This window comes from Chlamydotis macqueenii, chromosome 6, assembly GCF_036417535.1.
Source record: "Chlamydotis macqueenii isolate bChlMac1 chromosome 6, bChlMac1.mat, whole genome shotgun sequence".
Classification (NCBI taxonomy): Eukaryota; Metazoa; Chordata; class Aves; order Otidiformes; family Otididae; genus Chlamydotis; species Chlamydotis macqueenii.
In genome coordinates this window covers 18,854,994-18,868,406 of record NC_141561.1, presented here as the reverse complement: position 1 = coordinate 18,868,406, position 13,413 = coordinate 18,854,994, and the positions used below count along the sequence as shown (strand labels likewise).

General features: G+C 35.9%; 1 protein-coding gene across 5 annotated transcripts in view; it reads left to right on the top strand.

Annotated features, from left to right (window-relative positions):
- Positions 1 to 9,171, top strand: part of IFIH1 (interferon induced with helicase C domain 1) — a 30,138-nt gene extending 20,967 nt beyond the window's left edge. For 2 of the 5 annotated variants that reach the window (XM_086751375.1, XM_010117589.2), the window contains exons 8-16: positions 599 to 715; positions 1,186 to 1,309; positions 1,399 to 1,632; positions 3,674 to 3,930; positions 5,082 to 5,231; positions 5,932 to 6,093; positions 6,428 to 6,618; positions 8,048 to 8,141; positions 8,249 to 9,171. In XM_086751375.1, coding sequence (XP_086607501.1) covers positions 599 to 715; positions 1,186 to 1,309; positions 1,399 to 1,632; positions 3,674 to 3,930; positions 5,082 to 5,231; positions 5,932 to 6,093; positions 6,428 to 6,618; positions 8,048 to 8,141; positions 8,249 to 8,431 — 1,512 coding nt within the window. In that variant the 3' untranslated portion in view covers positions 8,432 to 9,171. The remainder of the gene's footprint in view (positions 1 to 598; positions 716 to 1,185; positions 1,310 to 1,398; positions 1,633 to 3,673; positions 3,931 to 5,081; positions 5,232 to 5,931; positions 6,094 to 6,427; positions 6,619 to 8,047; positions 8,142 to 8,248) is intronic. The other 3 variants (XR_015258955.1, XM_086751373.1, XM_086751374.1) reach the window with 3 other exon arrangements.
- The last annotated feature ends 4,242 nt before the right edge of the window (positions 9,172 to 13,413 follow it).

The following is a 13,413-nucleotide window of genomic DNA, read 5'->3' as shown; positions in this document are numbered from 1 at the left end:
TTAAAAAGGTTGCCTCTCAGACTTCTTTTCCTGTTTTCTGTGCTTATAAAAATTTTAAGGTTTCCCCGTTACTTTAGACTTAGTGACGGAAAGGTACCTGTTTTTTTCTGGAAGAGGTCAAATGCAGAAAAGTCCAGTTCAGTTGTGCAGTTAGCACAGAAATTTTCTCTAGCTCTTGCTGTTCCAAGAAACATAATTTCAAATTATTTTTCACTCTCATGACCAGTTACTCCCTATTTTTTTTTTACTGTTTCACCATTGGTTTTGTTTATTTGTTTTGTGTTTCAAAATCTACTCTTCCAAAGTATTGATGGTGTATTTTGCTTTTCAAAATATCGTTTTGCACCCTGATCTACAAGTTTTTTTCTGTGTGCAAGGATCACTTCTGGCCTAAAAAGTAACTTGTTCAGCTTTTCTCAAATGCTTTTCAAAGACTTGGCCTTTCTTATACTGATAGTGTCTGTATCCAATTTTTGTAGGAAGAAAATAAAGTTACATAAAAGACAATGTCTAAATGAGAAGTTCTGTTGCATTAATTCAGCTTTCTCGTCAAATAACTCATTAAACATCAAAAGAAATAACATCTTGTTTTCTCCAGATCTGTGCCAATCTTGATGCATGTAGACTCATGACTGTTGAAGAGCATGCCTCCCAATTGAAGAATCAGGTGAAGGAACCATATAAGAAGACTGTGATTGCAGATGACAAAAGAAGGGTATGTTTTTTCAAACAAATCAATGTTAAAATTATATTCCCATTTAAAACTGTGTTGTATGGTATCAAAAACTTTTAGCTAATGATCTTTTTTCTTTAGATTTTTTGTGATCCATAGTGCTTATTTGAATATGTGTGTATTTATCTGCTGCTTTCCTCTGTACGGAAAATTATCAGTAAAGTCAAATTGAACTAAATTTTTACTTTGGTGAGATTTTTTTGAGGTATCTGGTCAAAAGACCTTCTGAACCACAAATGTTTGTATTGGATTGACATTATATTCACTAAAAATATGTTATTTCACAGTGTACTTTTTTAATATTGTGAACTATTTATTTCTGTAACTCTAAATATACTTAGCAACCTTACTTGGTTTTTAATTTAAGATTTAAAAATTACTCAGTGTGGTACTAGCCAATGTTTTTGTTGCCAGAAGATGCTTACTTACTTTGGTAATCAATTTATTTCTAGGATCCATTTAGAGAGAGAATTACTGAGATCATGACAGACATTCAAAACTATTGCCAGCTCCATCCAAAATCTGAGTTTGGAACTCAGCCATATGAACAGTGGGTAATTAGAGAAGAGAGAAGAGGTAACTGCATGGCAAAAATTTCCCAGCTTTGGATTTCTTTGGGTCATTCTATAAACAGGCATGTTTTTATATTTTTTATTCACTTTTAGCTGCAAAAGAAGAGAAACGCAAGGAACGCGTCTGTGCAGAACACTTGAAGAAATACAATGATGCTCTCCAGATAAATGATACCATCAGAATGGTGGATGCATACAATCACCTAAATAACTTTTATAAGGAGGAGAAAAGTAAGAAGACAGTAAGGAGTGATGATGATGATGATGATGAACCAGCAGTATCAAAACAAGATGAAACAGATGAATTTCTAATAGGATTATTTAATGGTAAGTTTGAAATACATTGTGATATTTCATATTTGAAATCCATAGATTATGCGCTAACATGATTTGCATGGGTCCATTAATTATTACATCCTAGAGATTGCCATGTTGTTTATTATGACAGTATCTGGATGTCCCAGTCCATACAGTATGGACATTAAACAACATCATAGTGTGATCATGTAGTAGAAGTTCTTCAGTTTTGGCCTAAGGGCACTTTCTTTTAGCTAATAGTGAGTAAAAACTGATCTCTGCTTTTCTCCAGTGAAGCATCCCTGAGGACTCCGATAGATACATAGAATGTGTATTCCACTAGACACTCCTGAGGGGCAAAAGGTTGAGCAAATGGAATACCAAAGTAATGAAATGACAGGTTTTTAACCAACCCTTTCTACCAGTTTTTTTTGTCTATATACTGAGCGATGGGAGTGATGACCCTAAGTTTCAAGTACAGACCAATTAGTGAGAGAATTAAACAGAGGATTAAATTGCAAAGACCAAAGTTACTTGCCTTTTTTTCAGATCATTCACCTTGGAACTAGAATTTATTCAGTCCTTGACACTCTAATTGTTTTGCCCCTTTTTATCCTTTACTGCCTTTACGATGAGGAAGAGGTAGGCAAATTTGCTCCCATTGCCTGTGGCTCCTGGGCAGTGGAAAAGAAAATAGATTTTACTGCAGCATGTTTCCTAACTTCATGTATCCTGTTAACTACAAATTCAAAATGCCATCATTAAGAAATTCAGGAAATGTTAACAAAACTTTTAGAAAAGTAGATTAGAGTAGATAATGTCATTGTGTTTTTTAATGATTCTTTGTACCTGTCTTTATGCCCTCTTATTTAGAGTTTCAGTATTGAGCTGTTGCTGAGAACCAAAAAATTAAACTGAGTTGTCTAGATTGCTTTAATTTCCACATCTAAATGAAGTTCAAAGAACCTGATAGTGAAGAATAAATTATATTCCAATTCGTTCTGATTTTGCCACTGAAGGTGTCAGGAGTAATGGAAGAAAATCTAAAATTTCCTTTTCCAACTTTTAAGAGCAGAGGTCATCTTTGGGTGATAAACTCACTGCAGCTTTTAGTGTAGGTCTAACTAAGGGGGAAAATTGTGGGTGTTTGTTACATCTACCTTTTTTTTTATGTATTTGTATATGCTTGATTACATTCTAAAATATGAGTAAGACTGTAGTCAGAAAGTCACTGCCTAAGTGGTGTAGTAGTTTGTGACACATTGACTACCATTGCATTGGACGAGGTGCAATGCAATAATCTGCACAGCATGATGACATCAGAGTGACTGTAATAGCTTAACACACAAGGCCCCTAACTTAAAGTGTTATTATTGTGTTTGTATGATCATCTGAGAATGATGTAGGCTTTTAAATATCAGAAGTTTTAAAAAAAATAAAAACACCTGAGGAATCCTCCCTGGTCAGAGTCAATATAGTGCCTGTCGAAAAGAGGCATTAACATTTCACTGAGCATACTGAAATGCCTTTAAAAGCTGCATTACCGATAACAATGCACCCATCCTGGTGTCTGTTACATTGCATGTTTCTGGTGAGGATTCCTACTTTAATGAATGTCCCAAGGACAATTTATGTCTAAATTTATAAAAACATTATGAGCTCTGAGGGCTGTACATATTAATCTGTTTCTCCTTGTAAGACTTTTTCAATTATTTTAAAACTATTTTGCAAATATTATAAGCTGTGATTTAGCTCTTTATTACAGTGGACTTAGCTCTGTAGCACTTCTGGTGTGTAGACAAGAGTTTTTTTCTTTTGCTTATTCTCACCACAAAATATAGGCAGAGTGTATGTCAAAAAATTAATGGTGATTTATTTTGATTGATTAGTGTGTTTTTAATAAATGTAAAGTGTCTTGAAAAATAATTGGTATGCCACAGCTCTTCAAACTGGATGTGAATTAACCATGCTAGGAGTGTTATATAGAAAGCTGCTCTTTGCTTTGTTATTTTCCTAGAGCTGTAATTTTACATTATTTCTTTTTCTTAATTTACATCTGCTATTTTTAAAGCAAAAAAGAAACAGCTGAAAGAGTTGGCTAGAAAGCCAGAATATGAAAATGAGAAGCTAATACAGTTGCGAAACACTTTAATGGAGGAGTTCACGAAGACTGAGGAACCTAGAGGAATTATTTTCACAAAGACTCGTCTAAGTGCCTTTGCTCTATTCCAGTGGATTAAGGATAACCCAAAATTTGAAGAAGTGGGAATTAAGGCCCATTATCTTATTGGTGCTGGACATAACAGTGAAATTAAACCCATGACTCAGGTACAGAACCGTGCACTACAGCATAAAAATCTTGCACATGATGTGAGAAAGCAGCTTGTTTTAGTACTAGAAAAACAGACTGAACTTTGGAGCCCAGAGTTCTGACTTCCTACCTGCCAGCAACTTACCTTCATAAGCTGCAGGATGGGTGAATAACAATGTCAGAATAATTTTATTTCCACAAGAAACCAACTGATTTGATTTTGATTCTGTGGCAATAGAAGTAACAGCCAGTCATTTCCTAGAGGAGTATATAGTCAAAAGCGACGCAAGTTGTACTGAGGCATAGGAGGGAAAAGTGAACAAAATGGCAGTAGCAAAAATATGATAGTTAAATGAGTTTATACTTCTCAGGACAACAGTAATTCAAATTACATTTTAGTTGCTGACTTGAAAAATAAAATTACAATGTTGATTATGCCTGTCTTTTTCTGATATCACTGCTTAATCAACTTATACCAATTTATATGCATGCTTCACACACGCATAATCATTGAAGGAGAATTTGCCAAAACTCGCAATGAAAATATCACAATTTATCACTCAAGTCTATCTTGTACCATTGTGTTGACTTTATACACATCTTCCTGATGATTTATACCTCCAAATTAAACATTTTCAAAACCAAGTATCCTAAAACTTCTCTTCTGTTCTGCTTTTTACTCCCCATAAAATTGCCACTTCAGCATTTAAGCAAAAGTGGTGTGGTTTACTGCTAGGCAGCGTCCATTTCCTTCAGGTGCTCTCAGTTTCTAAAAATAACAAGTTAGGAATTGTTCTCTCAAAAAATTGCTTGTTCTCTATGAAAATTTTGTATTCAATCTGTGCACTGCATTGCAGAAACAAAACAATAGCCTCTGCATTTTGAAACTGAATATAGCAAATAGGAAGTTTCTGTCCCTCTGCTCAAGCTTGTTTGAAATATCCAGCTAATTCAGAAGTCCATGTTTTTAATGCTTTACTTTTTAAGTGTATAATTGCTGTGCTTTTTGGTGCTCCCCAGAACACAGAAATTATAATCCCCATTTATTATGGGGAATTTTAAGTGCTTTGGAACTTTAATTCCTTAAACGTCTTAATTAGAAGAAACTGATGACAGAAACTAATACTGAAAGTTAATATACCGATTTTTTTTTTTTTTTAATTTACAGAATGAGCAAAGGGAAGTTATTGATAAATTCCAAGGTGGAAATGTAAATTTACTTATTGCTACTACTGTAGCTGAGGAAGGCCTAGACATCGAAGAATGTAACATCGTTATTCGCTATGGCCTTGTCACCAATGAAATTGCTATGGTGCAGGTATGAGTTTACTGCATACATAACTTATTTTTTTAAGTGCTTTTCTATTTGGAATATGTGGAATGTGCAAACAGTGAATCATATACCTGGGGTTTGGAGATAAATTTGAAATACTTGCATGCTAAAAGAGAAAATGCTCTTGCAATAAGGTTCCTTTCCAATGGCCATCCTCAGTTTGAATGAAATATAACATTTACCTTCATGTGTAATGGTGTAACATCCATTTAAAGTGCTACACAAACAGTAAGCTCTTTTAATAGAAAAGATAAGAGAATATTATCAGCAGACTGGTCGATGGAAAATAAATTTGTACCACCAACAGCTAAAAAGAGATAACTGCATATCAGAATATCAGTTTGTCCATGTTCTCACTTAATTTGTGAACACAAATGTTTATATATTTAATATTTAAATGTATACTTATGTTTTGGTGACAAACTACAGTTTCTGCTTTGCAAAACTTTGTGCTAATAACAAATCTCCTGAGTACTATTTTCACAGGTATCTTTGATGATAATGCAGAAACAGTATGTGTTATTCACTGATTCTTTATCTGTCTGAGTTAAGTGGAAAAAAAATGCTCTGTGGGGACACTGTGTAAGGAACAGTACATGTCTTCCATTACAAAACTAGGAAAAAATGTTGTGCGGTGTTGCAGGGAACATTGTGCTGTTTATGTTGTATTCCTCGCAAATTGTAGGCTCGTGGTCGAGCTCGAGCTGATGAGAGCACCTATGCACTTGTGGCTTCAAGTGGCTCAGGAGCTGTTGAACGTGAAGATGTTAATATTTTCCGTGAGAAAATGATGTATAAGGCCATTCAGCGCGTCCAGAAGATGCCAAAGGAAGAGTATTTAAATAAGGTATTTACTGCAACTCTGCACTTTCCCTTTAAAGAAGACTGATTTATGTTGTAAGAAATACTTTCTATTTAAAATCTGCGTGGGGGAGGAAAACTTAAAATAATACTAGTTACTACATATGGCCTTGAATCCTTCTGCCAATACTTGTTTTATAATCTATGTTTTCTGGGCCTTTAGAAAAGTCTACTCTTCTATTACCAATAGAAGGGGGGAAGCGCACAAGTAGGGAAAATTTAGTAGAAGTCATGTTGTCAATGAACTCAGTAAAATAACTGAAAAATTACTATTGTCATTCCACCAGAATGTTACAGTGCTCTTACTGATCTATTTCTAGATTCAGAATTTCCAGTTGCAAAGCATAGTGGAAAAACAAATGAAGGCAAAGAGAGATCAATGCAAGACATACAAGAAAAATCCTTCACTAATAACATTCCTATGCAAAAATTGCCACAAGCTGATATGTTCTGGAGAAGACATACAAGTTATTGAAAACATGCATCATGTCAGTGTGAAAAAAGATTTCCAGTAAGCATTTATGAACTATTTTATCTCATTCAGGCAGAAACAGATTTTCTTTTCAGCAGGGCTGTACAGGGCCTGTAACCCTCTAGGCCCTGTGAGGAAAAAAAAGATTATTCCAATATTGTCAAGTCCTAGGCTCGATGGAGTTCACAGTTAGTGAGTTTGAAGGAAACATGGTTGTTATCCCTGATTTCAAGATTACCAGAGTTTGAAACTTTGGGAAAAGATACAGCTTCTGTGGCAATATTAACTATGTCACTTATTATATAATAGGGTATGTATTCCACAGTGTAGCTGTAAGCACAAATGAGTATCAGTTACCCACATGCTTACACCAGTAACAGATCCAGGATAAGAGCTGACTGTGGCCAGTGACTCAAACAACAGATTGGCCATGAGCTGTGCATTGATAATTGCATATTTAGAGGATGTTCATACTGGTGACACACCCGTTATAGTTCTCCACTGCTCCTTCTTACGTCCATTGGAAGAGATGCCATCTAGTTTGGTAAACAGTTATATTAAACTGTGTTTAGCTTTTCAGTGCCATGATGGCAGACTTTCTCTTCCCACTTATAATGGAAATTGAGTCCCATAAAATGTTTTAATTCAACTTCAATTGCATTTGCTTACTACAGTAAATTTGTAACAGGTATTGTACGTTACAGATCAGTCATACTTTGCTAATTATATAATAGATACCATCCTACCAAGTTACTGCCTTCCAAAGTTCTCATTTCTTTGAGATACATCACTGGTATAATTTGTAAAGACTTTTTGAAGAGTTATAAGAAAGTAGTACCCATATGTTGAAAAATTAAAATTGAGCTGCAACCCTAAACATTAAACTGCTTTTACTGTGAAATTGTCTTGTCAGCATGATGTTATCTGTCAATTCAAACTACAAGGTAATAATTCTTATAGCCCATTTGCACAGGCTAATAGTAACCATCAAGATCAAATACTCCCCAAACTAAACAGTGTAAGAATGTGCACATGCTCTGCAGCTCTGGATAGTCAGAACCAAATTATTCTGTTAAAGGGTAAGGTTGGACGACAGGAAATAAAAAGAAAACCTCTAACTTTCAGGTATCATTACTTTGACAGCTCCATGGCACCTGAAAAGAAGCTAGATCTGTCCCCTGTTGTAACAGAGAGCCTGCTGCTGCTATTTTAAGATGTGTGAGGGATGATGCAGCTCCTGAAATGCCATGAAAGGAGGCATGGAGTACACTTGTATTTCAGCATTACTTAGCAGCACGAAATACGACCTTGCATTTTCTCCAGCTCCTGAATGTGCACAACAGTCAGAGAGTTTACGACCTTTTAGGTTTCATATCGGACTTCAGCATTGTAGTCACTGTGTGTTTAAGTCTGTATGTAGCATTGAATGGCCAATGTATTCTCATGCAATACTGTCTGACTTTTTCAGAAGTCTTTACCATACAAGAGAAAATAAGACACTGCAAGATAAGCATGCCGATTACCAGACAAATGGGGAAATTATATGTAAAGATTGTGGACAAGTGAGGAACAACTTATTTTCATACTTTTATGTTGTTGTTGTCTATATTTATTTCTGTCTAATTATATCGTCTATTTTATCTGAAACCTAATTTTCTTATACTTTCAGGCTTGGGGAAATATGATGGTTCACCGAGGTCTTGACCTGCCATGTCTAAAGATTAGAAATTTTGTGGTTGTGTTTGAAGACAAGAAAACAACAAAGCAAATTTTTAAGAAATGGGGAGAACTGCCTGTCAGGTTCCCTAGTTTTGATTATGCAGCTCATTGTCCTTCAAGTGATGAAGATTAAGGACTTAGAATGAAAATAAAAACCCTTTTCAACTTTTGTCTGACTGCTGATTAGAAGCTCCTGTGTCCCATAGAGAGTGCTGCATCATAAACATTGTGAAAGCTCCTGGGCATGAGGAAACTGCTTGAAGAGGAAAAAACCCAAGGAAGGAGAAGGGCAAAGTCACACGGCTGCTGTCTGCACTCAGATTTGCAGTGGTACTTTGGGACAAAGAAGGTGATGAAATACATTGCAGTCATGTATCCATGGAACAAATTCCTGTCTCTACTCCAGTCCGTCGTGGGTGACAACACTGTCAAAAGTGTGTTAGGTGACCTGTTGTCAAGCACAGAGGATAGGACAGATATCTTGAGACATGCCATGGTGATTATTTTCTGCTTTTCTTCCTTGTATAACCCTTTTGAAGATAAAGTGTCTCAAAAGAGAAGCCATGTAAAGAGAATAGATTAGCTGAGTGTTATTTTTGAGTCATTGTTACTTCATCAGTGTTTTCATGACTGAGTTCTTCCCCTCTTATCTTTAGCTGTAAGCACATACATTTTGACAGACTAAAAGTAAATTTTAAATAAAACACATTTCAAAAAATCAAGCCCTTAACCATACTTGACATTGATTATTTTAATGTCCAAGAAGCACAATGCCAAGTGACTTTCTCTGTGTTAGTTTCATAGGATTGTTAAACTGGCTATATAATGAGGTATGTATTTTTTTTCAATAAATTACTACAATGATTAACCTTTGCCAACTGTGATACTGTTTATTCTCTTTCACTGTAAGTATTTTGACAATACCACTGTTTCACCCTAGAAATTTAAAGGATAGTGGTTTCTGACTGTAAAAATAACATTCTGACTGTAAAAGTATGTCTCCATATTTATCTCATTGACATATTTTTTTTCCCCCTCTATTTGCAAGTAAGATATTGGAGAGTGGAAAGAAGGTCTGTTTGTTGTTCTAACAGTCAGCTTTGCAAATTCAGGATAAAGTGGTATGTTCACTGTCATGAACATTTAAACACTTCAGTAGCCCCAGGTAAAATTTCTGAGTTACAACATAACTGAAAAGTATATCCCACCAGAAAAGAATCTTATTATGGCTAGATCTGTAATTGCTCTGCATTTCGAAAATAATATAAATACAGTGCACATTTTTTTTAAATCAGACTTGTTTGCAGGTTTGCATCAAGACTAGATTTGGATTTCTTTTTTCCTTTCCTTTTCTTTGGCCTTGCTTCAGAGAGAGGGGAAAAAATCTAATTTCTGACTGAGCAGAGCAGCATATTTCAGATACCACCAAACTGATACAGACCATTTGGGGATTACTACTTACTTGTAAACAAATCATAGCATTATTAGATAAATACACACACTGATGACTTTTCACTATAGCAGTTCTGTAAACTAGAATGTGCTTAAACTACAGAAATTGTGGTTTATTTATAGGTTGTAATTATTTCACAACAGTGATTTATACCAATAAACTGCTACCTTAGGGCTGTTAAAAAAAAATCAGGCATATTGAGATTTAAGAGATTGTATATGCAAAGATGTTTCAACACACAGCAATTCCACATGTATTTCTGAATGATACAACTAAAACAGGAAGGGGCAATGGGAGATAGGGAGTGTAAACTGTTTGTAATGTATGTGTTTGATATTTGTGTATATGTCTATATAATGCTATTCTTTATGTATTGTGGAGGGCAAAACAAAAGTGAAATCTTGACCAATTTCTTTATTCAGCATTAGATAACTTCATTAGTTAAAAAAATCCCCCTCGTCTATTGTTCTTAGAAACTCTGAGTTATTCTCTTTCTTGTATTGTAGTATTTTGCTTAATACTGAAGCTTTTGGCTACTTCTAAAATCTGCTGATTTAGCATTAAGTGCAGGACAAATTTTACACTTTTTACACATTGAGACTCTGACTATTTTGAAATGTTGGAGGTTGATAGATCGCACGATTGTAATTTAAGATGTATTTTTTTCATCTGCTCAGTATCTGATGAGATGCTATGAACTATACTAAAAATGAATTACTAGAATAGTCTCTCAGTAAATAATCATAATCCAGATCATCTCTGGATTTCTGTATTAATGAGTTGTTACAGTTATAGAAATGTAACATAATACACTGTACATAGCATTTCAAGTGTCTGAAGTAATTTATTCAGTACTTTTAAAAAGAGTAAAATCCTGGTAAAAAGATTATATCATTACATAGATTGCTGCTGGGTCCTCAGTCACATAATTTTCCATGCTGAGTAGATTTTCTGAAATCTGAGCTTTTGATACTTCCCTTTATTGAAGCAACGAGAGCATATATAGCTGGATTTCTTTGTTCTTTTATAGTTGACTTCAACAGGGCCATATCACAAATATACCTGGGCTTCTTGTAGTTCACCTGTGTGCTGCTGTTATACTCCCAGTTCCTAGCGTGACTTAGATACATTGTCACCAAAGCTTAAAGAGTGTTTGCACAATCTCACTTCAGCATAATGCATAATGAACCTCAAATGAATCCTGCTGGCGTGTAGGATAAGGAATTTCCACTTCAAGTTATTGTCTCTGAATGGGGTTGTAAAACGTGCCTATATGGTTCATCCAGGAAGTGTGAAGTTGTAAAAAACAAGCTAAATTGCCATATTTTATCTGCTAGTTACTTCTGCATTTATTGCCTTTATGGACCCAAGGTCCTCCAGGGAGTGTGACAAATCCTGATTTTATTTTCTACTTACAGCTTTTATTTGTTCACAAAAGTGGAAAGGAGAAAAACTATTAGTCACTGGGGATTTGTAAGGCTATGTGTGTGGCTACTTAAGAACTGGTCCAGCTTTAGTTGCATTTGCATTATTCTACTTTTAGTCTTATGTCATACATAACCTACATCTGTAAATCTGCATTTCCTCATCTGGGAAATGTAAATAGTAACCTTAGAGTAGCTGCATAACTGGTTGGATAGTTGCTGTACAAAATGAATATGTTTTCTCTTCCAGCGTTTGTCCGTTTCTCCAACTGATTCGCCCTCTTTCTAGCTTCCTTACACTTTTATTTCTGTCTTACATTATGGAGTTCTGATGTTGCAGAAGTTAGGAAGAGCTTTGGCTGTTGAAAGAATTGCTGCTTGCTTCTTCACTAGTACTAGTATAAACAATCCAGAGAAGGGATTTCAGGTTTTAGGAGCAACAGATCTACAAAGTTTGTAAAGGTTATTCTCTGCCAGGTAAATTTTGTTTTGCTTCTAATGCTGCAACCTTTGTGAATCTTACTACAGCACATGCCTAAATAATTAAGACTTCTAAATTAGAAAAAGAGATAGTATGCAGCATATAGTCATTTTGCAAAGTCTTTTAGATCATGTGAGTTTGAATCATTTCCTTTGAGGCTTTCTCTAAATATGCATTCATTAGAGGAAGCTGCATATTTGGAAATGAAAACTAGCCTGATCAAAACCTGCATTTGTAATTTTGTGATGTTCTGGTTGTCAGAAATAACCAATGTTGGTAGAAAAAAAATAATCTGAACTGTTTTATTGAAAATGCATATGGTATTAACCACAGAATGCTAGGAAATAAGTAACAATTTGGAAATATGAGTAAGAAAAATGAGTTACATGGGGGAAAAGTTCTTTTGTCACAATCCTTTTCTGGTTTGGAAATTTTGAGTAGCTGTGGTTTTATCTTGTTAGGAAACACCATTGTTTTTGAGCTCAGTTCTACACTTCATATCCAGTGTATTAGGAAGAATGTATTTTAGCCTTCTCAGCCCTTTTTTCCTGCATGGCTTTTGTCTACAGGATGGATCTTATTAAGCTACTTTATATTGTATAACTTATACTTTACTGTTCTGATAAGAACTGGAAAGAGAGAGGAACTGAGATTATGGGAAAGAAAGCATGTTTCATATCACTGTTTTTTTTCCAGACAATTAATTTGAATCTCTTTCCAAAAATCCACCCACCGAGACTAATGTAAGGAATGTTGCCAAAACACTGCCCAGGTCAGCTGCTGCCTCACCAAGGCTGGTGTGATGGTTAGGGTTCAAATTCTAGCCCACTCTGTTAGGCTAAGGTGGTAACTTGACTGCCTTTGGTGGCAATACATTGAGGGTTTTTTTTTTTCTCTGTAAAACAGAGAGTTTGGTGTGACAGGGAACCTATTTCATCTACTACATTTTCAATTTTCAAAGACGCCAGAGAGGGCGATGCACTCAGCTACTACTGAATTTCAGTAAAATTTGGATACTCAGTCCTTGTTACCTCCTCTGAAAAATCATAGTACCTGTGCCTGACTTCCACATAGAAGGACCACCATTCTGGACTCCTTTCCTCACCCTCATTTTTCCCTTTTTGGTGTTAAGCACAGGAGAGAAATACAAGGCTGGTGCAGGGAGAAAGATGAGGTGATTTAGCAGACTCCACATGCAAAATCAACAATGCCTAAGACCAAGCTGCAACTTCCAGTCAGCAGTCTCTAAGCTTCATGTCAAACCTAGTGCATATTCTGCCAGTCGATGGGCTGCTTCAGCAGTTGACATTTACCACACGGACTGAAGCAGCAGCAAGAAGGAAGCTGAGCCAGGCCTGGGACTGCAGCTGGACCTGGCTGCCCCAAGCAGCCTGTGGAGGCCAAGCAGGGGAAGGCCCACTGTCAGAGCCAGGCACTGCCATCTCCTCTGGTGTGGGCAGCGGGTGAAATGGCTGGGAAGCTACAGGCAGCAAGTGGACGATAGGCTTTGTTTTGTAGATCTGTTAAGCTGCTGCCATTCCTGATGCCTTTCTGTACATAACACAGACCCTGAACCCACGGCTGCAAGGCAGAGCACTCTGCACAGGTCCTTGGTTGGTGTTTCCTCCCAGCACACTGTCTGGTTGAATACTATAAAGGGTGCAAGACCACTTTTTTTTTTTTTTTTTTTTGGACTAATAACACCTCTGAAATGCCTGGCCCAGTTTCATGTTCAGGTTAATCATCTGAAAGAATGA